Source organism: Phacochoerus africanus, chromosome 15, assembly GCF_016906955.1.
Source record: "Phacochoerus africanus isolate WHEZ1 chromosome 15, ROS_Pafr_v1, whole genome shotgun sequence".
In the NCBI taxonomy this organism is placed as follows: Eukaryota; Metazoa; Chordata; class Mammalia; order Artiodactyla; family Suidae; genus Phacochoerus; species Phacochoerus africanus.
This window is the reverse complement of record NC_062558.1, coordinates 12,841,854-12,869,798: the sequence shown is the minus strand read 5'-3', so window position 1 is coordinate 12,869,798 and position 27,945 is coordinate 12,841,854. Positions and strand designations below refer to the sequence as shown.

The window sequence follows — 27,945 nt, the reverse complement described above, 5'->3', positions numbered from 1 at the left end:
GAATTGTGGTAAATTTCTTAAAATTCAGAGATGATTTTCTTCTTTCATTTCTTTAAGAGGATATGAATCAAATCAATATATTTATTTAGCTGATAAGCACATACTCAAGCTCTGCCCATTTACTCATTTATTCTGCCCACCTGACTTTTCCCAGAGGTCATTTAAAGAGAAAATCATGTTTTAAGAACTCTAACAGCCCAAGAAAATGTTTTACCCTAGAAGTGAACATAAAATATATGTGTTTATTACTAAAGCAAAGGCTATGTACTCTCCCCACCCTACCATTGTTAGTGACAATTTAGAATCTTCCTCAATCTCTTACAGAGGTAAAAATCCACCCTTGGTGGGAGCAGCTGTGACTCTATGAAAGATGCTACAAATAAACATGCTGGGAAATTCAGCAGGCACTGTTATTATATCCTGTTTATACTGTCATTTTTCCTATCAGTAGGATATTATTTATACAGACCCCACCCATGAACTTCTTGTTTATCTTATTATAGAAATCCTCCCAATCTATAAAAAGAAGCCTCTGTATTTTGTTTCTGGGACAAGAACATGTGTTATAATTTTGCACCTCGGTACATTTTTTAATTTAGCATTTCCTTTTGTTATGCACCACTTGTTCTCATTTTTATCTCAAGGCTGATTTATTTCATTATTTCACATATTAAACTTAACTGACTTTAAGAGACTCCAATTCCAGAGCACCATATTCTAAACTTTATTTTGGAGTAGATTTCATCAGGTAGAAACTCTTCTAAGATAAACTTCACATTTGTTTAGACAGAAAAATGTGCCTATATACGAATCAGGCACCCCAATGAGTGAGCCCTGGATGCCTATAAGACTTCCTCAGCCAGGCAATTCTAACGCAGGTAGGGCAATTACGAGGGCCAGGCTTTACACCGGTTCTCACTAACTAACTATGCTCTAGGTAGATTTAGTTGGAATGAAAAGCACTGCCCTTGAGTTTAGCTTCATGGCTAAATAGGCTAGTGAAAATGTAACACTGTAACACATGAGAAATCCATGAATTCAGTAAACTGACCAAAGGGACAATGAACCAATCTGGTTATAAATCATCCTCATTCCCCTGTCTTATGTAAATAATTGAATTAAAATAGATAAAAGAAAAATGCTGAGTTTCTTAAGAGCAGAAATTCATGCAGCATTTATTGAGCAAATAAATATTTCTGGAGGGTAAATACCATTGAACAAAGTCATGCTGGATAAATTTTCACATGTATAGCTTGTGTTAGGTTACCAATGCTCCCTTTCTAGGTAAACATGAGATCTTCAGAGAGTATGGGCAATGCTAGACTCTTTGAGAATGTGTAAGAAAGATCTCTTATTTTAAAGAACAATACTCTAAAATGAGTATTGTTTACTATCTCAGGGTGCTGAATTAAGTGGAATTAATTTCAGAAAAGAGAGAGGTCTACATGGGCTGTCAGGATTAAAGAAGTCAGAATGAGGATAATAACTGAGGTAATATTGATAAACAGGAACTGATAAGACCAAGGTGAGGAGATGAGGCATCATAGGCATAATCAATGATTTGTGAGCATCCAGGTAAGCAGAATAGTGGAAATGATAAGCAGCTGAATCAAGGTAGGAAGTATACTAGGTAGGAGTTAGAAATAAAAAGGCTGGAACAGATTATAGTTTCATTTACCAGGCAATGGAGAACCATCAAAGACATCTGATCAAGGGAAAAACGGCTTTTGCACTAGGAATGAAGAGGAAGAATAAACTGGCATAAGGCAGAAATTGGGGGAAGGAGCTTTTTATAGCACCAAATCCTATGACTATAGTAGCGAAAGGTCATGTAACATAACAGATAATACACGTGTAAAAATTTCAACTCTTGCTTTCAAAAACAGGAGATGGCTGGAGTTCCCTGCTGGCCTAGACTTTGAGGATTTGGCGTTATCACTGCAGAGGCTCAGATTCACTCCCTGGCCGGGGAATTGGCACATGCCCTGGGCGCAGCCAAAAACAAACAGGAGATGGCATCTTGATGACTGTCACTGACTAGGGGTTAAACAATGCCAATCCACTCAAGTTAATATCAGAAAAGCTCACAAGTCTCCTAGAATAGAACTTCTCAAACACAAATTACCTGGAGATTTGGTTAAAATGTAAATTCTGATTCAGGAGGTTTAGGGTGATACTCTTTACATTTCTAACAAGCTCCCAATAATGATGTTCCATGGAATACATTTTGAGTAGCAAGCAACTAAAGCACCTTTTAATTTCCCTTTCCAAAAAGGCAGTATTTGACGTGTGGTGTAGCTAATGCTTTAGATATGCCTAAGAAATTCATTTTAAAAGTATTTTATTATAATTTGCATCAATGTCCGATGAGTTTCAAAAGATACTATTTTAAAAGTCCAGGATGGGGAGTTCCTGTTGTGGCTCAGCAGAAATGAATCCAACTAGTAACCCTGAGGTGGTGTGTTCAATCCCTGGCCTTGCTCAGTGGGTTAAGGATCTGGTGTTGCTGTTAGCTGTGGTGCAGGTCACAGACACGGCTCAGATCCTGTGTTGCTGAGGCTGTGGCATAGGCCGGTGGCTATAGCTCTGATTTGACCCCTAGCTTGGGAACCTCCATATGCCATGGGTACAGCCCTGAACAGCAAAAAAAAAAAAAAAAGGCCAAGATGATTCAAGATTCAGAGTATTCAAGATATTTAGAAATATTTCCACTTGGGCAAAATCAACTTTATAATGCTGTTTATAACACTACTTTTTTTTTTTTTTTTTTAAGGCTAGCAAACTAGACACCATTGCTTCTAATCTTGGGGACTGAAGTCCTAGAAGACAATGCTCCATCTTTTCATAGTGCACTTCATCAGTGAGTTTCAGTAAAACACACTTAACTTGCCCTTACGGTGCCCTGAGCACCATATCTTAACCCCTGAAGGTAACAATTTATTTTAAATATCCTACTGAAAAAAAACCCAGAAAATTATAAAAATTAAATTTACACACTGTTCTTTGGTTTAAGATTTATATATGGTAGGATATACCTTTAATTAAAGTTTTTTTAAACCATGAATAGATGTTTCATTTATAAAGATACATTACTAGTGTAATATATTACACACATATTAAGGCTGGCTGACCTTGGATTCTTGGGATGAAATTTAAGACTACCGAAATCTCAAGTTTCATCTTTAACCAAATAAATGGTCAAAAACAACCTTTAAGGTAAATTAATTTCAGTATGTATCCATGTCTAGAGAACAGAAATAGTATCTTAAAATTGGAAGGTATTATTGAAGATCAGATCTGACTATCTCATTGTAGAGGTAAGAAACTGAGGTACAAAGGCTAAAAAGCCTGAAGTCTCATAGCTGCTAGTGTCATGTTAAAAAAGAGGAACAAATTAATTTTAATATCTAGTATAACACACAACGTGTTAACTACAACATGTAGCTAAGAGTTTCTTGTTCTTCTTTCTAATGACTAAGACACAATTGATTTTATTAAGGTGTTACAAATCACTGACATCCAAGAAAGGAGGACTACAGACCAACAAAGAAAAGACATGCTATCCCCAAATTTAAGAACGTCATAAAAAATGCACTCTGAATAGAGAATGACACATATACACCACATACTCAGGATGGGGCTGCGGTGGGGTGGGTAATGGGATGGGATATAGAGAACAAAGAGAAGACAATGATAATTTTTATCTTCTCAGTAATAGTTTGAGGAAAGCTTTCACACACAGAAAAGTGGTTAAAAATACACAACCTTTACTCTCATGAATCATTTTTAATTGGTAAAATTGGGGATCAGATTTGGAGGACTGTGAAGCTCTTAAAAAATGAAATGTAGATAGCAGTTGGATGTGCATGTGTCATAAGCTCTGTCAAAATTACAAGAAAACCAGAGAATCCTTTTTTAGCCATAAAATGGGGAATTTTATGCTTATTAAAAAGGCTATAAAATTTACTAGCACGAGTTTAAAAAAAAAGTCACTGGAGAAATTCCAAGATATCGGAGACAATGGGTTTTAAATCACAGGCATACATTATTATGCCTAAGTTGACAGATCTGCACTGCAATGCAGAAATGCAAGCAATATTCCAACATCTGCACTAGAAGGCAGAGACTAGACAAGATTCCAGAATAAAGGACTCTTCAGCTCTTACCTGTTACCTGTGCAACAACTGCTTGGGAAATCCTCCGATTGGCAAGAAAGGCTTTGATTTCCTCTTTTATCACACTGCTGTCCCTCCTAACAAAAACAGAAGACAAGACCAACAATGTATGTTGAAGGTAGAAATCCTCATCTTTGCTAAGAAAGGTGAAGCAGAGAGGTGGGGAGAACATAGAAAGAAAGGACACAAAAATAAAGGTAAACAGACCAAGCTTGTGTGAAAATATGAAATTAAAACAAACCAAGAAACACCAAATATTCAAGTCCTAAAACATCACGCCATCAGACAGACGCTTTAGTGAATGTCACAGTAGATATAAGTCTCATACCAGAGGATGGTTAATCGCATGCTGTGTATAATTCACATTAGGAACAAGGCTGCCATATGGTATATACAAAGTTTCATTACTGGGTAATGAATATATCTTACACAGACAGAAATCCTAGAAAAATAAAAAGCAACAACAACAACAAAAATCAGTTGTGAGTAGATTGTGGCTTTGCATGTAAAATATGCAACTGCATAAATAATGTTCAGTTCATTTTCAAACTTTTTTAAAGGAATAGAAATCATCATTCTCACAACTGCTAAAATATAAGCCATTTTAAGAAAGTCTTTGCCTTTTAATTTGCCTTCTTTTTCCAGTCTAAATAAAAAAATTTTAAGAAGGATGTGTTGACTATAAAATTTTAATCTAAAAGATACTTATTGATTTCCTAATATACATAATATACAGAATACTTAATGTTTAAAACTGCACTATATTCTGTGCCCTTGTGATGACATATTACAGACTTAATTTTCCACCAAGATGCCTAGTAAAATTTTTCTTTTTTGAAAATTCAACACATTCTCTAAAGACTAGACATTCACTAGAATGACAATGAATGGCAAGACTTGTTTCTTCACCAGAACCAAAACCAGAATATTTCAGTAAAAGTTTTATTTAAAGCCTTAAAACTGACTGATTCCTCTTCGAATGTTCAAATGGATTACATAAATGGATTTTCACTTAAGTTCAACAGAATAGTGGTAACTTATGATCTAATTCAGGGGGTCAGTAACTATGGTCTACAAACTAAATCTGGCCTCCCACCTGTTTTTATACAATCTATAAGTTAAGAATAGTTTTCACAGATGGAACATCTGCGATCAATTCGATGACAAGGATCACTAACTTTGAACAGGAATTAAGAAAAATATTACCTCTCCCCAAAATCCCATTCTTCTCATTTAAAAATTATATATTTAATTATTATTATTCTATATTGAATTTTGCCAGTAAGAATTTGTGACCATTTGCTCTCTCTCGTATGTAATTACCTATATTATATCCTCAATCTTGCCTCTTGGGCACAAAGTCTAAAATGTTTTCCACTAATCCTTATACAAAGTCTGTGAACTCCTGCATGAGAGAAAGGGATCATGAAATCTTTAAAAATCATTTTGTGAATGATCCACAATCTCTGCACAGGAGCTCAAGTCTCCCTATAGATTAGTGGGAGCAATTTAAGAAAAGTATCCTATCCCCAAAGAACCAGCTATGATTTCACTCAGAGCAGATACTTTAGTATATATAAGGAGCTATACACTCTGTTGTTGAATTCTATGCTCTCTTTTAGGAATTCTGGAAAAGGGCAGAGAAGTAGTACTAGGGACAGCTTCCAATCTGGAGCTCTACAGTATGCTCCTCATCTACTGGCTGGAAACCCTAATCAAAAAGATTCCCAAAGGAAGGAAATAGCTGCCTAATCCAACATTAAAAATTTCTCGTAATAATCTAGATATTGGATAGATTCCTTCCAAAATGCTTATTTATATTTGAAATATCTCTTTGAAAAACATGAATTCTCATTTTAAAATTGTGTATCTGAAAGAAAAAAAGGGACAAATAAACATATTTTGAAGTTGAACAAAATAACTGTCTATATTACCATAGGGCTCTCAAATATCCATCAATAATCAGGAGAGCAAGAAATTAACTTCAGCAGTATCTACTTCAATTGGCTTATGTAAATAAAACAACTAAATCATTTGGTTTCTGATATAGCTGCACAATTCATCTGAAAAAAATTTTTAAAAAGCACTGCATTTCAATGTATAGAATGTCCCTCTAGGAAAATGAAAACTGAGTTTAAGAGAAAATCTATTAAGCTTAAAAAAGTGTCCATTTGTGGGACACAAATGGCATTTCTTGTCCCCTGATTTAAATTGGAATTTAAATTAATTTACTTAAAATCAATTTCACCAAGACTAGGTCATAAAGAGAAGATAACACTCAATTATTCTTATAGGGCACATCCAGTTTGTAAATTATTCACAGTCCTGAAATATGACATTATCAAGGACTGCAGCAAGACAGAAGGAACCCCAAAAAGTCTGCAAGAGAGCAGCAATTCATTTACCCTCTCTCACAGATTAGATTTTTAGATACTTGGCAAGTTTCTGAGTACCTAGATTGAGTTTATAAAAATAAAAACAAAAACCTCTTTACTCAACTGCTTTACCAGAGAGAAGTTTTTTCAAACTGAAGAAAATCATAAAATTAAAAGATAAGAATGTGCTAGGGCAAGTCATATAATAAAGCTGGTTTCATCATTTGGTAAAATGAGAGTTAATACCCCACATCACAAGGCTTTTAAGATTTTTCTCCAAGCAATGAAATTAAATTTAAATGAAATTTAATATTAAATATTTGTGTATATAATGTATAAAAATTTTTAATTCTACAATGTAAAACTTTTTGAAACTTATTCAAAAAGCACTACAAAAACAATTAACATTATTTTATAAAACCCCAGAAAGAATCCCAGGAAAACAAACAAATGATCTGCTATAACTATATAAGAGTAAAGCACACATCTGTATTGGGTATTTTAAGGCACCATGAAAAGATTTCTAAAAAGTCAGTTGAGACACAAGTGATGTCATTTAGTTGGTTTCATCAGGTATTTTCAAAGTAGTAACAGCATTCAACTTTCATTGTGTTCAATTCTCTTATGTATTTCAAAGACTTCCAATACACTGGATTAACTTTGTTCTTTAAACTTTCACATATTCACCCTCATTCTACATTTTTCACAACTTGCTTCTCTTGTCCACATTGTACCCTGTGAAATCACCAATTTCTTGGTGTGAAAACTCCTTCATTTACTCCAAACCTAACTGCCTCGTCTCCTACTCCTTACTTTCTCTCTCTTCATCTAAAATATGACATTAACCTCTTTTTTTTTTTTTTTTTGGTCTTTTTGAGGGCTGCACCAGCAGCATATGGAGGTTCCCAGGCTAGGGGTCTAATCAGAGCTGTAGCCACCGGCCTGTGCCAGAACCACAGCAACATCAGATCTAAGCTGCGTCTGCGACCTACACCACAGCTCACGGCAACACCGGATCCTTAACCCACTGAGCAAGGCCAGGGATTGAACTTGCAACCTCATGGTTCCTAGTGGGATTCATTTCTGCTGCACCATGACGGGAACTCCTAAAATTTGACATTATCTTTAAAGAGAATGATCCACGTTTTCTTCCTTCTCTTATAAAATCTCACACTTCTCATGATTTCTACTCCTACAGTCTAATGGAATGAAACTGACATACAGATTAATCTTTCTTTGACTTCATAGTTCACTTTCAAGATAAGCTACCACTCTACTTGCATCTACCACTTAAAGTCCATGTCATCTCTTCCTACCTTTTCCAATTCACAGCCATGCTGCATTGATTTCTACACAAAATAAAATCCTTCCTTTTCACCCTCCATTGCCAATGTTTTTATAACTTGCTAAACTCTCTATTATTCTACTACAGACCTTAATATTCAGATGAATTAATGAGTAACATCTCTTTGTGCAATCGGGTTTTTAAAAGACAAAATAATAACTGCCATCTATTCAGAGAAGTTCTCCCTGATCCTCAGAGCTAAAAAAAGATCTTTTCTTCCATTAGCAAACTTTACCATTTCAATTATACTACTCACATGCTAATATATTACATGCTATTCCGTATTATAGTTGATCCTGATCTGGTCTTATCTTTCCTACTAGACTGCAAAGTCCCTTACCACAAAGACTGTGCCTTATTCATTATGGGGTTTGCACATAATAGAGCTTAATTTGTTCCATGAATGGAAAAAAAAAAATGTAGTTGAAGATAAAAGGTTGTAAAATGGAAAACCTGATGTAGATAATGTATAAAACAGCTCTAAATTCTTAATCTCAAATATGTCTAAGCTTCCCAAACCAGAATGGAAAAGAGTTATGTATACTAGCTCAAAATGGCAATTCTTCCTTTTCTGGAACAAAGGGTATTAAAGCGAATGTTTAAAAGTGGTATGCTTTAAGATCTTCCATTTTCTCTTAGTTGATATACACTACACATTCCTTAGGATCCCCTAAAGGTAGCCACCTATCTAAAAGACTTCCAGAGATGAAGCAATACCCACCAAGACAGACTATTTCACAGCTGGAAAAATGTAATTACTCATAAATTCTTTCAAATATGAATAAAAACCTCTTCCCTTGGATTTATACACACAGAGATAAATGAAGCATAACTTAGAATTTTAAAAGATAATGTTAAAACAAAAGCTACTCTATATGTGTAAACAACATGGTAACTGAATATTCTGTCCTTTAGAACATAAATCCCAGGGAGTTCCCGTTGCGGCTCAGTGGAAACCAATCAGACTAGCAAACATGAGGTTGTGGGTTTGATCTCTGGGCTCGCTCAGTGGGTTAAGGATCCAGTGTTGCCGTGAGCTGTGGTGTAGGTCGCAGATGTGGCTCTGATCTGGCGTTGCTGTGGCTCTGGCGTAGGCCGTCAGCTGTAGCTCTGATTAGACCCCTAGCCTGGGAACCTCCATACGCCACAGGTGTGGGCCTAAAAATACAAAAGACAAAACAAAACAAAAAAAAACAAAAACAAAAACATAAATCCCTACCTATACAAGTAAATAAGCTATTAGAAGGCATACAGACAACCAACTTGGAAGAAGGTCTCAGACTCATATAAAATACTAACTAAATACTCATGAAATTTAGTACATTGGGTAATTAAGAATATCATCTTTTATGGCATTGTTTTTTAATTCTATTTATTAATTCAAATGTTATTTATATGTATGCAATAGGACAGATAAACTTTAATAGATATATACCATTACATTAGCAGATGTACTTATACACCTATATATAAATATATATATTAACAGATAAATTTGAAAAATAATTAACATGTAGAATAGGTCTTCATTCTAGCTCTTGGCTTTAAAATCCTTTCTAAAATATTCGAGAACTTGCTGAGAATCTGCATTCTAGTTTTCCGTTCATTTTTCTAAAACTTTGATCAAGCCAAAAACAAAAAAAAATCATGGTTACTTTCTTTCTGACTCTTAACAAACTGATCAGATGTATAGTTACAACGTAATCAAGTTCTAAAAAAATAAATAAATAAACCTCCTTTGTGTACCCTGAAATGATTAGAAGTTAAGTTTGTAAGCCCCAATGCCTTTGATGAAAGATATATCTATCTTACGGTTGAGTGCTCTGCTTTGGAGGTTAGGGAATGTGAGCCTGCAAGAGGTCAATTATACATGACACATAGCAAAGGAGGGAGGAAGGCATCCAAGTATCCATTCTCCCTACCTAGAGACCACCAACTCCATCCTACTATACCACCATAGTGTTGAGTGAGCAAAGGGCAGTATAGCCCTATGTGGGCACAGGATACTCAGAAAGATCCAATGCTCAAAACCTTCTCTAACATTCTACCAAATAAAAATTCATTTGGCCAGTTAAGTGATTGATTTGAAATGGCAAACATCACATAGGGGGAGAGGGGGGATAAATGCATTAAGGTTTTTACATTTTGTCTTCAGTTGTATTAACCACCTTTCCCCAAATTTTACTGAAATCTACACACATGAAAAATTTATTTTCAGAGGCAACAGACACAATGGTAATAAAGACATGGGTTAGAATTCAGCTCTGCCACTTATTAACATTTAAGTTTTCTTGGGTCAACTCTTTAATTTTTGTGAATCTCAATTTCTCTACTCTACTTCATATACAGCATGACTGAAATGATTAAACGTGAAAACAGTCATGCAATAAACTTGTCCCTCAAACATAAGGATTGTTATTATTTGCAAACTTGAGAAAAACAAGAGGTGGGCCCAAAGGAGGAGGGCAGGTGTGGGTGAGAGCATAATGGCAGAGGACCACAGAAGAGCCAGAAGGCTCACTGAGACCCCTAGATGGTTAGAAGAACCACAGGAGAAGTTCTAAGAAAGAAGCCATAAGATACCATGCCTATGCAACAACGGGCAGTATGTAAATTAAATCTTAAATACTGATAACAGTTATAAACATGATGAAACTTGAATGTGTGCAAGTACTAGATTTAAATATACACCCTAGTCCTGGCTAAACAGGTTTTCTGTTTATTTTGAGGACACAGTTGAAATACACATTATGAGAACCTAAGAGGCGACAGTCAAATTTTAGATCCTTATAGTCAAGTTTTAGACTCTGAACAATCTTCCAGAACCTTCTGCTAAAAAGAAATTTCTCCCAAACTTCTTGTTAGTCCAATACACATTTGGGAATTAACAGTTATTTTAAAAACTTATTAAAACTGATTAACAACAGCAACAAAAACAAAAAACAGGACAGAACCCTGACAAATTTTTTTCTTGATAACCTCTCCACTTGGGATAATTAAAAGCTAACCGTGTTATAGTTTGATTACTAATGTAACTTTTTTATTTGCCCAAATGGTTCTCTATTTTAATCTTGACAATGATATGTGTTAAATTCAAAAGGAACGTCTAAACTTTGGCCAGCTGTTTAAGCAAGTGAAGATGAATTAAAAGCCAACCTGATCTCTTATATTTTCAAGTTTTAAAAGCTTAAATAATAGGGTCCTGAGGCTGCTCTATGAAACTAATAATTACAGGAATTATATGGGGATTCAGCCAGGAATTCTCTATACAGTAGTTCCACCCTAAAAATAATTTCAGGACAGTTTGTTCAAAGATATTTTACCTTTGCGGTACTACAGAATAGATCTTCAATATAGCAATATTAAATCACCATTATACTATCTTCAAGTCCTAAAATCTCATGGAAGAATTACAACTCATAATTATAGGTTATCGTTCTATTTCTGACAAATTTCTGCTACAGCTTCATTCATATGTACTGTAATCTATCTGCAGGCTCTCCTCCCTACTATAGTAGTAATAATCTACTGAAAACAATGCTTGTACCACCTCTTTCATAAAGATCTGTAAAAACTCCTTTAATTTTAACCAAGTTAAACATAAATTATTTATATGGTATTCAAATCTTTCCCAAACCTGTACTGCCTCTTAATATACTATTCTAATCATCATAGTCTAGGCATTAATCTGCAATCTTTGTAAGACTAAACAAGCTTTGCCTTTTCTATCTTATACTATTCTTTAAATTTAAATAAAGTTCTTGTATTTCAAATCAAACGCTATCCTTTAAAGTTTAAGTTAAATCATCCATTCACCTGACATATTAAGTCCTTAATGTGCTAATTAAGAACAGTTCTAGATCCTGGAGAGTCAATAACTGAAAACATGTCAGTGCTGCCCTCAAAGTGTCCCAGGTCCTGGGTGACGCCTTTTGTAATTACTGAATAATAAATCTGCCGAGGTTGGATTTCTTTTCTCAGTGTTTCAAACTCCAAGTACTTACACTTATCTTGCAATAGATAACATTAAATTATATATATAAACATTAAATTTATATATACATGCTATACATACATATATACACAAAGCATCTATTGCTCAAATTAGAACTTTAGCTTCTTAACAACACTGCTTTCATTTATTTATTTTACTTATTTATTTTTTATTTTTTGGCCACACATGCAGCATGTGTAAGTTCCTGGGCCAGGGATCGAACCTGTGCCACAGCAGTGACCTGCGCCACAGCAGTGACAATGCTGGATCCTTAAACCATCAGCAAACATCAAGAACACTGCTTTTTAAATAATAGGTGTCCAAAATTATTTTGTTGATTGGCATGTTGGAGAGGAAAATTAAGATCCTATTTCTCAGAAAAAGTACTTACCATGGATTTAAGGATGAGAATGTGTGTGTTAGCAATTCATAAAATTCAGATATTAGCATTTAGAGCCATAGAGAGAAGGCTAAACTTTGCTTTGATAACAAAGAGAAGGGAAAAGACTTATCAAGCAGCAAAGAGAAAGAACTGAGAGAAAAGAAAATTTGAATTAAAAACATAAAATTTTTAATTTTTTTCTTTTATCAAAAACGGTGAGGAGAAATCACAGTTCTTATACATAAAGAGCTGAATTACAGCTTTATTACTCAGAAATCAGTCTAAAAACAAAGACATTTTGAGAACTCTGAATAAGAAAGTAACTAACCTCATTAATTCCTCTACTTTATCATCTACATCTAGGTCCTCTTCTGAGGCTTCAAAACTGTATGACCTCTGACCCATGCTATTTGCATGGTAGCGAGTTGGTGACATCTTTCCATTGGATGTAGATAATCGCTCGTTATTCTCTCTCCCATTCTGATTGGTAGTACAAGGCTGTGGGGAGGTATCGTAACTGTTGCTAGGTGATGGCGACATTCCTGAATGCTGGGTCTGTGTAGAAGCTGTAGCTGTCGAGGAAGATGCTGGAACATTGTTGGTATTATTCCCATATGAACCTCCTCCATAGCTGGACCTTCTTCCAAACTTGTCACTATGCTCTTGATCAAGACGGTCCAAGGTTTCCAAGGCATGGAGAATTTCATGTTTAGTCATTCCAGTACGCCGAAGGCGCTGAAGCAGATCTATCTGTTCTATCGTAAATCTGGGTTCATCTGTATAGTGAGACATGGTTTCCAGCAAACTAAAAATAAAAATAAAAATAAAAGTCCCTTTATTTACAGTATCTACCAAAGAACAACAACACAAAAACACCAACAATATCTACCAAAGAATATGTCACTATGTATTGAGAATGCACAGCTGAAGATACAATATTTATTTTATTTATTTATTTATTTATTTTTTTGTCTTTTTAGGGCCGTACCTGTGACATATAGAGGTTCCCAGGCTAGGGGTCTAATCGGAGCTGTAGCTGCTGACCTACGCCAGAGCCACAGCAACGCCAGATCCGAGCCGCATTTGCGACCTACACCACAGCTCACAGCAACGCTGGATCCCCAACCCACCGAGCAAGGCCAGGGATCGAACCTGCAACCTCATGGTTCCCAGTGGGATTTGTTAACCACTGAGCACCACGGGAACTCCCGAAGATACAATACTTCTATATCAACTTCTTTATTGAAAATGACATCATTATTATATTATAATAACAATAACTATTACTTCATGCTAGAATGTTTCTGTTATGGCAAATGCATTGATACAGATATTGAGTTTATTAGCAGATGGACATTAGGTATAACATAAAACCCAATTTCATATGGCATGCAATTTACACTTTTCTCAATTTGGTAAATATCTGAACCAAAATTTCAGTTATGGCAATAATACTAAAACAACAGATGAGGTTACATACAGTATAAGCCTAGGCTATGTGATTATGCTCATAGGTGTCTTCCGCATCTCAAATATATCATTCTACATTAGAGCATTAATGGAGAGTTGCTGAAAAAAATAGTTTGTACTATTTTATCAACAAAATTGATCTAAGAACTCTGTAACTTCATTTAGTGTAGACAAACAATTTGGTAAGCTTAACCCAAGTAAATGCTAATAATCAGCAAAAATATTTAAATGGAAAAGTAAGAGAGGCACATAAAAAAACATCTTAAGCACGATTTCATCCACCACTTAGCAATTTCATGAGTATTTCATGTCTGTAATGCATTCTCTCTTAATAAGAAATGGATTTTACGTGGTTGTGGCCAAACTGAACTATTCATTTTTCTTAGGAAATTGCTTCTACATTATGCTTCCTTTAACTAACACAAGATACTGGAGGCACACCAGAAAATATCTCAGAGTCAGTAACAATATTTAGTTTAAGGGAGTTGTCAAATATCAAAAATTCTCACTACTTGAACTCCTTTCTTACAAAACCTGACTTTCTTAATTTTTTAAGCAGTAATTTCTTCTTTTTTTATTTTTATAGTTCTGTTGCAAAATAGGTTGCATGGCATGCAGTAGGCTCTCAGTAAGTGTTTGCTGATAGAAGTAAACGTCAAAGAATTTTCTCATCTTTTATAGGTAAACGTCTACTCTGGGCCAGTTCCCCAAAGCTGCTGGAGATTTGTTTCTTTATCCCTCTATACTAAAGATTTATTGAATATTCACTTCTAGGCAGAAGTGGGCAAGAATTTCGTGTAATATAATCTCAGTTCCTCACAACAACCCTCTGTGATAATTTTTTAAAGATTTTGTATTGATTGATTGGTTCTTGAGGAAACTAAGGCTCACAATGATTTTGTATCTTTACAAAAGTGAGTGAGACAGAGAAAAAGGATTTAAACCTAAATCTCATTGACTCCGAAAGCATAATACATCATTCTGCTTTTCAATATATGGCAAGACTTACTGGTATCATACGATAGGAAGCACAGGCTTCTGTCCTAAGTTCCCAGTTTAAACCAATTAGTCAAAACCACTCTACTGATGGACTAGGGGTTCTAATAATAGTTTTTTATATTTAAAATTCTGCCCCATCTAGAATTTATATTTACATAATGGGTGTGAAAGGATTTGAGCTTTATTTTTTCCCAAATGGATAGCTCATTTGTCCAATATGCTTTATTGAGTAATATACTTCTTCTTTGCTCTGAAATGCCACTGTTATACAAAATTTCCATACAAATCTATATCTACCTTTGGATTCTCTACTCTATCTAAATGATTGTTTTGTCTTCCAAATTCTCATAAAAATAAGCAGGGAGTTCCCATTTTAGCTCAGTGGAAATGAACCCGACTAGTATCCATGAGGATGTGAGTTAGATTCCTGGCCTTGTTCAGTGGGTTAAGGATCTGGAGTTGCCACAAGCTGCTAAAATTGCTGTAGATCGCAGACATGGCTCAGATCAGTGTTGCTATAGCTATGGTGCAGGCCTGCAGCTGTAGCTCCAATTCAACTTCCAGCCTGCGAATTTCCATATGTCACAAGTGCGACCCCCCCAACTCCCCAAAAAGTAGGCAGAAATCTATAAATTTTTATGTGAAATAGTTCTAGTTTTAGAGACAGGATCATTAAAAATAAAAACAAACGTATTTTGTGGACCTAAAGCAATATGCTGCAGGTCATTTGTGCCCATGGGCCACAGTATCCACCACATACATACACATATTTTCTTTTACCCTCTTCCACATATCCATTTGTGACAAGCTATTCACCATAAAAACCCTCTTTTCCTGATTATTACATTCTTTCCTGATTGCCCGCCCAGCTCTTCCCAAGACTGGATAATAAAAATTTTTAAACATAAAGTTGAAATAAATTTATGGTAACTGTCCATAAACTAACTACCTAGATTTTCCATTAACATTTTACTTGCTTTATCACATATCTACCCATTCCTTATGCATCCATCTCTCTATTATTTTGATGTCTTTCAAAATCAGTTACAGATGTTACATACTTCCCCCTAAATACATCCATATGTATATCATTAACTAGAGCTCAGTATTTGTTTACATGTTTTTTTATTTTGAGGTAAAATTTACATAAAATAAAATATGTAAATCTTATGGTCAACATTCTGTGAGTTTTGAGAAGTATGTACACCTCTGTAACTCAAACCCCTATGGAGATAAAGAATATTACCATCACCCCCAAAAAGTTCCCTCCTGCCTTTTCCTGGTCAATTCCTGTCTTCTTCCTTCAGAGGCAACCTCTGCTTGGATTTTTTTCTCACCAAAGACTAGCTTTGCCTGTTCTAAACTTCAAAAAAATGGAATTTCTATGTACTCTTTTATGCAAGGCTTCTTTCAGTATAAGTTTTTGAGTTTACCTATGATGTTATATATGTTGGCAGTTTTCTCCTTTTTTATTGCTCGATAGTACTTCATTGTAGGAAAATACCACAGATTTGTGCAGCTGTCCTCCTTTGGATACTTGGACTGTTGCCAATAATTAGCTATTCTAAATCTTTGGCTGTTACAACTGTACTAATTTTCTTGTTAGCTTAATACATCCTCCCATAATATCATTATCTGGTTGGGACAGAAAAAAAAAAACTTTGAACCCTAGTAACTCATTAACTTTTTCTCCTGACCAATGTCAAAAGAACAGCACACCTTGCTTAACACAAATGATCTATTATTGAAATGCTATGCAGTGTTGGTAATGTTCTGTATGTACTATGCTAGTTATATTACACAGAGGCATTAGCTAAGAACATTCACCAAGGTGTACACTACTGACTTGTACATTTTTCAGTAAGTACATTATACTTAAAGTTTGTTGAAAAAGCTGCATAAACATTTTCCTAATGGCTTATAAGAGACACCTGACACTTGAGTTTCTCCCTTAACCCTCAGCCCTTTGTCCTTTATATCAAGTGCTTAGGAACATATTAATTCTTAATCTTAAACAGCTCTTTTTACAAGTGGCTGCCAAATCACTTTAGTAATCCAAGTAATTTACCTTTAATTCATTAATTTGTTAAATTCAGGTTTCTACACATTATTCTTTCTCCTTGAAAATGAATTAGAGTTGTGCATTGCTGACTTCAGTCTTCATGCTGTCAAAATACTTCATAAACTGACTTTAGCTATGGGATTTCCAAGAATTGTTTTATTATACAGACCAAAAAATGATATTATATCCCATTTATATCAGAGTAAACAGTATTCTGTATATAACACTTCAAATCGCTCTCTGTATGGAGCAGCACTCTGTATGTAAGCATAAAACGAAAGTAAATTACAAGGATTTAACTTGCTAAAATTATCCAACCTAAAACTACTACTAGGACTATCAGACCCAAAGATCCCATAGTATCTGAAACAATGTAATATTTTATGTCATTTCAGATTCACTGACTATGAGAACCACTTTTTCTTTTTTCTTTTCTCTTTTTACAGCCATATCTGTGACATATGGAAGTTCCTGGGCCACAGCCATGGCAACATGGGATCTGAGCCACCTCTGCAATCTATACTACAGCTTGAGGCAACATCGGATCCTTAAGTGAGGCCAGGGATTGAACCCACATACTCACTGAGACAACACTGGGTCCTTCACCCACTGAGCCACAATGGGAACTCCAGAAACCACTTTTGATCCCAAAGTCATAAAAGTAGATAACAGAAGGCACATAGTATGCTGTCTGCCCAGAATGCTTCATTGTTTCCAACCACTTGTTGGTGGGGCTGCCACTCATAATATCCCACCTTCTGACCAACTAGGTGGGCACCCAAGGAAACCAAGCCTTGCTCTCCTCAAAATATTCAGGTTAGACTAGCAGGAAGATGGACAACCATTAAAACTGTGCGCAGTTGCAGGAAGATGTTAAATCTGGTATATTCCTCGCCAAGTAGAAGAAGCTCGTTTGTAAGAAAATAAGGCAAGAATGTAAGAAATGCAGAGCAAAACAGAAAGCTCTACAGTGTTCATATCTCTTGTTCTGGTAAATTCCTAAGCCCCTACTACATCTCTGCTCTTCTTGCTGTATTGTTATTTAAGAGCATAAACTTCCCTTCATGTTTCACCTTGTTTAAATTAAATGTCTGTGCCTTGTACCAAGAGAGGTCCTTAACACAAAGATATACCTAAATTAAAATGATCTACAATTGTTAGAACAAAATGTATGACTTCTATAGAGCAGAATGATAATGGCATAATAAGCAGAATCAAATCATGCATATGACACTAAAGGTACATGATTTTACTGAGAAAATGCCAGGATTAGAAGCTTTCTTGGATATCAAGAATAATATCCCAATGCACATTAACATAAACAAAGGCACACTTTCTGTCATTTCCAAATTTTATTTCTTATCATCTACCTAGTTTAAGTACATAACCACAAAATTATGGCAATAGTGACCAACAAAGGTCATCTAAGTCCATGATACCAGCAATTCTTTTAAAACAGGAAAAAATAACATGTAAGAACTGAATTAATTTTCCTATGTAGCACAAGAACTGTTCACAGGATAAGGAACATCTTTCACTTTAAATTACTAATCTGAATGCAGACCCAGACCAACAATAACTGAAAATGATGTGAGAAGAATTTCAACAATGTAATAACAGAAACAATGTTTAAAGCATAAAGGAACAATTAAATTTAGGAATTATGGCTCTGTTCATAAACTGACATTCTAAAAGATCATACTATTAGACAATAATAATACACCTATTTTATAATAAATTTCATCCCTACTTGGATATGTAAACCCTTCTTGGATAGGCATGAGGTCCAGGACATACTTTTTTGAATAAAACTCTACAAACATGTAGAGCATAGAAGGTTAAAGCATTCACAAATGATTAATCTTGAAATCATATGCGCAAAAACTACCTCACGTATAAAGTTAATAAGATCTGATTGGTAACACAACATTTTCTTCAGCTTGAGTCTGCTGTCTTTATCTTTTTATCTAGAATGACTAAGCAAAATACAGTCTACTCATATATTAGTTGTTTTTCATACATACTATTTACTGCATAATGATTTAACATATTATAGAATCAATAATAGTATTAATCAACTAAAGATGTACTAAGGCCCTTCTAGCTATTTATGGCACATTACTCTCACAATTATTATTACCATGAAAGGAGTAGCAATCTAGTAAGAAAATGACAAGAATTAAGAATAAGTAAGAATCCTCAGAAAACTAAACAGTGAACTACCATTTGATCCAGCAATCCCACTCCTGGGCATCTACCCAGAGAAAAACCACAACTCGCAAAGACACGTACTCCAATGTTCATTGCAGCACTATTTACAATAGCCAAAACATGGAAACAACCTAAATGTCCATCGACAGAGGAGTGGATCAAGATGTGGTGTATACACACAATGGAATACTACTCAGCCATTAAAAAGAACGAAATACTAGCATTTTTTGCAACATGGATGGACCTAGAAACTATCATGCTAAGTAAAGTCAGCCATACATTGAGACACCAACATCAAATGCTTTCACTGACATGTGGAATCTGAAAAAAGGACAGACTGAACTTCTTTGCAGAACAGATGCTGACTCACAGACACTGACAAACTTATGGTCTCCAGAGGAGACAGTTTGGGGGGTGGGGGATGTGCTTGCGCTGTGGGATGGGAATCCTGTGAAATCAGACTGTTATGATCATTATAAAACTACAGATGTGATAAATTCATTTGAGTAATTAAAAAAAAAAAGAAAATAATGCTCAGCGTGTATAGTGTTTGCTAGCTACTTTATGGTGTCAGAGCATGGTTAACCACATCATTAAAGGCTAATGGTGCCATAACATGAAAGTTGATGTTTTAAATTTACTATTTTGTATGGAGTTAGTTTTTTTTCTCATTGTAAAAGTAAATATACCCTATGACATCTGGAAAATACAAAGAAATAGAAAAAAGAATAAGTTAAGAAATGAAGACTTGCTGGGGATTGTGCCTGACAGTATGCTAAAATGATTCTATTATTCAAACCAATGGGAGAACTGACTAACACAAAAGAAGAGGCTATGTATGACTAAAGATAATAGTCTAATATGTCCTTTTCATAATAAAAATACCTTGAGAAAAATAGGATTATATTCCATCTACAATCACATTTTAATAGTTATTTTCAAATTACACTAGTTGCGATTAAGACTTTAAATTATAGCCAGTTGGAGTTCCCGTCGTGGCGCAGTGGTTAACGAATCTGACTAGGAACCATGAGGTTGCGGGTTCGATCCCTGGCCTTGCTCAGTGGGTTAACGATCCGGCATTGCCGTGAGCTGTGGTGTAGGTTGCAGACGCAGCTCGGATCCTGCGTTGCTGTGGCTCTGGCGTAGGCTGGTGGCTACAGCTCCCATTAGACCCTACCCTGGGAACCTCCATATGCCGTGGGAGAGGCCCAAGAAATAGCAAAAAGACAAAAATAAATAAATAAATAAATAAATTATAGCCAGTTTATACACATTTGAGGAAAAAAAATCCAAGTGAAAACATGCAAGTTTATAGACAGAAATATAATTAGGTGTGGAGTCAGAGAACAGGAGACCATTTAGACAAAAACCCGTGAATTAATAACAATTACTGAGTGACCCGTAAGTATAAGACCAAGTACAAACCAGAAAGGATGCAACATGGAACAAATCAGGCAAAAATTCCTGGCCTCAAGATACTTACATTTTAATGGCTATTGAGAATAGCCACCAACAAATTGTATTTTTTTTTTTTTTTAAAGAGACACTCAGGCCCAAAGCAATGCAGTGCATTCCCATTTCCCAAGGACACAGCTACTTAGCAGCAAGCAACTCAGGCTACAGTTCACAACACCTGGCCTACTCCAGAGACTTTTCAATATATGATAAAATCAATGAGAGAGGGAGAAATACTTTAATGAAAAACCTAAATAACAAGGAAAATCTATCTTAATGTCTATTTGGTGGATTATAGAACTGTAAACCAAAACAGAAGGAATTTAATTGAAATGTACACTGCACCAAAGTTTAGAAATACTTACGCTAAAGGAACTCTCACTAGACTCTAAAGATGCACATAATGAGCTAATAAATACTTTATCTTCTCTAATATTTGAAATTCCCAGAATACTTTTATTCAGAGGTCTATTTAATATGAACTAGTGGTTATAATTTATATCCTAGCGCAAAAAAAAAAAAAAAACTCCACATGATACCACCATCTCAATTTGTAATTTTTTGTCCGCTTCCAAAGAAAGGCTACCAACTACATTAGCTAATAGGATTAACTACATTATTATCTTCAGTAGGTAAAGGAAAATGACTAAAGTTCTTAGAAGTTTGCACACAAAAGGCACCATTAAGGTAACATGCTCCTAATATCCTGCTTGTCACAAGGAATTTAATACTAGCCATTTGTTTCACAAGTTCCAAGGCTATAAAGCAGTTTAAAATTATGACTAATTTTATGTTCAACTGAAAATTGTTAGACTTCAACATTGAAAACAGAAATGGTAAAAGAGAAAGTTGATGGATATGAAAATTCATTTACCACAAAATTATGAAAATATTCTTTCAATTCTACAAATGCCTGCTGTCATTTCTGGATCATAATCATAATGATTTCTTAACTTTATTAAAATAATTGATAAGGTAAAAATTAAGAGATGGACTAGATACTTACACCACTGGAAAGGAACTGAGCATACTTTACATGAGGTGACTCAATATCCTTTCTAGAGATGATCCGTGTTTTTTATCATTCTGTAAAATAGAAAATTCAGAAATACTTTTTAATCAAGTATTAAATAAAATTTTTAATTATGTAACTTAAGGATTAGAAATTAACATCAGATATTTTTTAAGAATTTTTATAATTTTGAAATGAAATGGGTTTGAAGCAAAATTATTAAACTACAAAAATACTTTTGATAGTTTTCAAAATTATTTACTTAAAAAAATTATTGAAATTTATATCCCTGAAATTTAATCTGTTACCAGATACCACCTAGGGAAACAGATTTAAACTTGCCATGGAACACACACACACACACACACACACACACACACACACACACACACACACACACTGTAGTGACATTTAAGATAACTTGTTAATAATATTATAAATGTATTTATGTGGGATCCTCTAAACAAAAAACACACCACAGCATGATTGCAGCTAATAGTCCTAACTGTGGGGTAAATTCTGGGGTCCAGTTTCAACTATATTACTTATATTACTGCTAGCCAAATTGTAAGTGACTTAACTTCTCTAAGTCTAAATTTCTGCATCTAGGAAACAAGGGATAATAGATAACTACTTCAAAAAGCTCAAAGAATTTAAAACATTTTTAAAATGGTGGTGATGAAGCACTTCACAAACTATCAAGTAGTAGGGGCTATTACTACAAATTTTAAAAAGACACTAATATCCATGCTGCATTTTGATTCCTGAACAGAATATAATAATGGAGTGAGTCTAATACTTATCTTTTGATTAGCATTCTGCTGCTTTATTCACCACTCAGACACTTTGACCCCTTTCAATTCAGACATACATCTTAACAAAAAATGAAATCTACTATTCACAGTTTAGGAGCTAAAGATCATGTATTACTGACTGAACTTATTAGCAGTTTCAAACCACAATCTATAGTGGCAACTACTTCCATTAACTCCAAGTTAATATTATAAATTAGATGAAAGTTAAAAATGTTGATGCCAAAAACTATCACATTAAAATACACACTCAGCACTGAATTATATTAAGCAAGACCAAAGTGTCTAACAGTGACTAATGATATACGTGAAATGTAAAGGGTAAAGTTAGAAACCTTTCACATTTGCATATCCTAAATTGTGGCTTTAATGAAGTTCCTATTGTAGTTAATTTTCTTGCTGACTTAAGATATACTGGTTCTAAAAGGTAGATATAAAGTACAAAGAAAATGTGAAAATATTGTTGATTCCATTTCCTAGACAAAATAGCAACACCCGGCCACAAAACCGATTGTAGGTCAATATACATTTTTCACTCTTGCTCAAATTAAAATATACTAAGTACCTACTTGCCTGACATAGGCAGAAGACCATACTATGAGTAAGATATGGCTCCAGCAGAGTAGGACCTTATTAAATTATGTGGGAGGGTCAAATAAGAATTACACACACACACCCCAATAAAGGCATAATGTGATAAGACTAAAAATAAAATAACAATTTAGAAATTATTTTAGGTCACAGAGAACTGGAAAGACTTTTTCAAGTGAGATCTCAGCTGTTATCTGAAGATCAGAATAAGATTTCCACCAAACCAAAGTGTGAAGGGAGATGAGAATTGGTGGAGCAAAGAATTATGGAGAAGGAACGGTTAAAGGAGATTATGAAGGATGTTTAAGGAATAAGTTGTCCTATATTGCTGGTCTTTAACATGTATGTTTGAGGAGTAGATAAGCTTTACATAACCTATTGAGGGCTGGTAAATAAAATGCACTGCAGCAATTCTGATGTTTATATTTTAAGTACAAGAATGATGCTACAACTGAATCAGACAATCTAGGAAGTAAATTAGCAAAGACCCTCACCTCAGAGATGAGGAAACTGAAATTAAGTCACTGATAATGGCCTGTATAACAGTACATCACTGAATTTGTTACATTTCAGTTGTAAATGGGCTCAAAATATCCTGTAAAAATAAAATAGTCTAAGGACAGAAGACTAAGCAAGAAAGGTGCTATGAGTTCTCCACTCCCAGGTTCAACGTCACAGAACCCTCCTAGCACAGGAGACAGATTTTTTTATTTAATGGATAGAGTTTTGCAGGGAGGGGGTGCAACTGCAGCATGTGGAAGTTCCCAGGCCAGGGATTGAATCTGCATGGCAGCTGCAGCCTGAGCCACAGCCGGATCCTTAACGGGGACAACATGAGAACTTCCTTAATTGACAGATTAAAAAAAAATTTTTTTTTAAGTTTAAGAACTAAATAAAATGCATTTTAAGTCACAGTCATTAGAATGGCTATAATAAAAAAAAAACAGAAAATGACAAGTATTGACACAGATGTGAATAAAATGAAACCTCTGCGTGCTGCTGATGAAAAAGTAAAATGATGGTGCCACTATAGAAAATAGTATGGTGGTTCCTTACAACAATTAAACATAGAATCACCATAAGATACAGCAATTCTACTTCTGGGTATATACTCAAAAGAAGTGAAAGCAGGGACTCGAAAATATGTTTATACACCCAAGTTCATAGCAGCATTATTCACAAAAGCCAAAAGGTAGAAACAAGCTCAAATGTCCATCAGTGGATGAATGGTGGTATATACCAGCAACAGACTATTATACAGCCTTAAAAAGGAAGGAAATTCTGAACCGTAACACTGATGAACCCTGAAGACATTACTCTAATGAAACAAGCCCGTCACAAAAGGTCAAATACCGTAAAATTCCACTTCTATGAATCTTCAAATTCAAAGAGACAGAAAGTAGAACCTGCTTGAAGGGGGCTGGGGAAGGGCAAGTTATTGTTTAATGATAAACTAATGTTTCAGTTTAGAAAGATGAAAAAGTTCTGGAGATGGATAACAGTGATGGTTGTACTTAAATGCATACTGTACTTAATGTCACTGAACTGTATGCTTTAAGATGGTAAATTCTGTATTGTGTATATTATAGTAAAAAGTACAGTGTTAAAATAAAATGTATATTAAAAAGGTATTAGGGATAACAGTTCATGGACACTGGATCTTATTTAAGTACCCAGCTATAAAAAGCAAGTAAGCTATAAAAGGTAAAAAAATCATCTCCTCATTGGATTTCTCATCTGTCATACTTGAAAAAGAAGAGAGAGAACTGAGTAACATTCACAGATGACAGAGAGAAAAGAATTCTACACCAACAAAGCTTACATTCTGATACATGAAAAATTGTAAATATGCAAGAACTTAGAGAGTATGTCTTCTTAGTTACCCCGGCTGGGAAAAATAACTGAGAAAGGGTTCCATCTAAAAAAAAGTAAACTAGAACAGAGATGTGATAACAAGACAGAAAAAGTAGTATTATAAATAATGAAACTTTCAGTTTATATTATAAAATATACATTTGGATAATAATCAAATTCAAAGAATGTATGACTTATATGATAAATAAGAACTCCTGAAACAAAGGAGTATATCTTCAAAGAAATTTTAATAGGTAACTATACAAGATGTATTAAAGTATCTATTCAAAGTAAAATAGTTATAGGCAGGTGAGATGAAGCTGGGCAAAAGTACTCTAAAGTTCTCATCTTTTCAAGGTCAAAAAGACACAAGGGGGGAAATGTGCCTCTTTTGGGAGAAAACAGTATTTTGTTTTAAAGTAACTGCAGAGAAATATGTTATCATCCAAAGTATAATTTTAAGGTCAAAAGCACCTAGTAGGATAAAGAGAAAGACTATACAATTATAAAATATAGAGTTTATGACCAAGATGTAAGAGTTATAAACATATATAGCAAATAACACAGTAAATAATAAAGCAAAACATACTGACATTTTAATAATTTTATTTTTAAATATATAAATACTGAGTAATTTATATACTTATATAATTGTATAACCTCCATATGCCGCGGGAGTGGCCCAAGAAATGGCAAAAAGACAAAAGAATTCAGTACGACTATCTTCACTCATTTTATGAGTAAAATTTTATATCTTTAAAAAAAAAGGAGTAAATATATGGCCTTAACAACTTTTGATATTTTACAAAGGCAAGGAGGAAGGAGTCAGTAAATAAGAAATTAGAAAAATTACAAAATATATCAAAATAAACTAGGGAGGGAGGGACAAAGAGATTTTTTTTAAAATTAACATAAGGAAATTATAGAAAGCATAAATAAATCCAAAAGCTAGCTCTCTGAAAAATTGTTTAGACATCACTTAGTCGTTTAAGGGGGTTAAAAAAAGAGTGAAAACCCAGATTGAATTCAAAATGAAAAGAGAAATAAAATCATAAGTAAAGGAAAGAATTAAGAAAGCAAGACAAAAGTAAGAAAATACAAATGCTATTTCATGGCAATTCATTTGAAAACCTAAGAAAAAAATATTTTCCCAGTAAAATAGAAAATATCAAAATTGACTCAAGTAAAATGAATTATTGAACAGAACCAAATACTGCATATTAAAGGTAAATAAAAATCTACTACAGAAAAAGAAATCACAACCAGCTAGGTTCTCAGTAGATTCTTACTCTTTAAAAAAAAAAACCCACAAATAAACCATAATTCCAATAATATTAAATCAAAGAAAAATACCAAAAATGTTTCAATTCATTTTATGAGGTCAAAATAACTCAATACCAAATCTAATAGTACATAGCACAGAAAACACACTATGAACCCTAGAAGTTAAATGTAAAATTTCTAAATTAAAAAAAAATCAGAGAATAAAGTCCAGCCATATATTAAAAAATAATATATTACCACAATTTACTGCAGCAATGAAAGAATGGTTCTCTTTTAGGAATCAATACAATTCAATATATCAACAAATAAAGGAGAAAAAAAAATCATGTAATTTTATCAATGGATGCTGAAAAGGCATTTGGTAAAATTCAGTCACCACTTTTAATAAAAGCTCTAAGGAAAAGAATATTCAAAAATTAAGCATTTTTGGCTTAATGACTTCACTGACCAGTTATCAGAATATATTCAAAAGACACTAATCAAATTAATATGGCACTGGCAAAGGAATAGGCACACAGATAAGTGGAACAGAATAAAGAGCTTAAATAATGATATCAGCACATATAAGGAAATGTACAAGCAAAAGGTTAAATTTTATTACAACAAGAAAGGATAAATTATTATTATTATTATTATTGTCTTTTTGCTATTTCTTGGGCTGCTCCTGTGGCATATGGAGGTTCCCAGGCTAGGGGTCTAATCGGAGCTGTAGCCACCAGCCTACACCAGAGCCACAGCAACGTGGGATCCGAGCCGTGTCTGCAACCTACACCACAGTTCTAACCCACTGAGCAAGGGCAGGGACCGAACCCGCAACCTCATGGTTCCTAGTCGGACTCGTTAACCACTGCGCCACGACGGAACTCCGATAAATTATTTTTAAAAAGAATCATCACTGAGTTCCCATTGTGGCTCAGCAGGTTAAGAACATGACTAGTATCCATGAGGATGCAGATATGATCCCTGGCCTCGCTCAGTGGGTTAAGGATCTGGCATTGTCACAAGCTGTGGTGTAGGCTGCAGAGGCAGACTGGATCTGACGTTGCCATGGCCTTGGTGTAGGCCAGTAGCTGCAGCTCTAATTCGACCCCTAACCTTGGAACTTCCATATGACACTGGTGCAGCCCTAAAAGGAAAAAAAAAATAAAAATTAAAAAAATAAATTAATCATCACAAAGCTGGTTATTATCTAGTAAAAAGAATTAGACCTTTATTTTATATTATATGTCAAAAATTAAATTCCAGGTGCAATAAAGACAAATGTAAAAATAAAATATAGCAATACATTTTACAACAGAATTTTAGATGACATGTCTTATGAGCATTCTTATCAAAAAGCAGAAACTTTAAAAGACAGACAAAAAGAGTTTAGAACTTCCTGTTATGAAAAACAACTAATGAATTAAATTGGAAAAAAATAATGTGGCATGTAGAGGAAGAGCAGATCCAAGCTGTCAAGTTTATAAAAAATACTCAAACTTACTAGAGGTCAGAGAAATAACAATTAGTTTAACAATAAGATATCCCTTTAGCAAAAACTTAGAAGATTGACATCTCCACAAAGGGTACTGACATATTTCACTGGCCTAAGTTCAAATTATGAAAGATTTTTGGAAAAAAAATCTACCAACATATATTAAAATTTAAAGTACACCTTTAACCCAGTAGTCCTACTCCTGGGAATCTATCATATAGAAATAAAAATAATCATACATGATATACAAGGATATTTACTGCCACTTGCTTTTCTAATTCCTTGTCTCTATAAACAAAATTGTTTCAATAAATATAGGAAGGGCTGAAAAAGTGACAATATACTTCATCAATTAACACAATGCAATCACTCCTAAAAAGAGTTAACTAGAGTTTTATCAGGTGACTTGGTGGGATCTAAACACTGCAGAGTTTAAGCTAGAAAAAA

General features: G+C 34.3%; 1 protein-coding gene across 11 annotated transcripts in view; it reads right to left on the bottom strand.

Moving 5' to 3' along the window:
* Positions 1-27,945, bottom strand: part of HMBOX1 (homeobox containing 1) — a 203,909-nt gene that overhangs the window by 98,155 nt on the left and 77,809 nt on the right. For all 11 annotated transcript variants that reach the window (XR_007132250.1, XR_007132249.1, XM_047761041.1 and 8 more), the window contains exons 2-4: positions 21,478-21,557; positions 12,600-13,076; positions 4,167-4,252 (exon numbers count right to left, since the gene is read on the bottom strand). Coding sequence is in view for 9 of the 11 variants with exons in the window: in XM_047761041.1 (XP_047616997.1) it covers positions 4,167-4,252; positions 12,600-13,076; positions 21,478-21,500 (586 nt within the window). In the remaining 2 variants the exon portion in view is untranslated. The remainder of the gene's footprint in view (positions 1-4,166; positions 4,253-12,599; positions 13,077-21,477; positions 21,558-27,945) is intronic.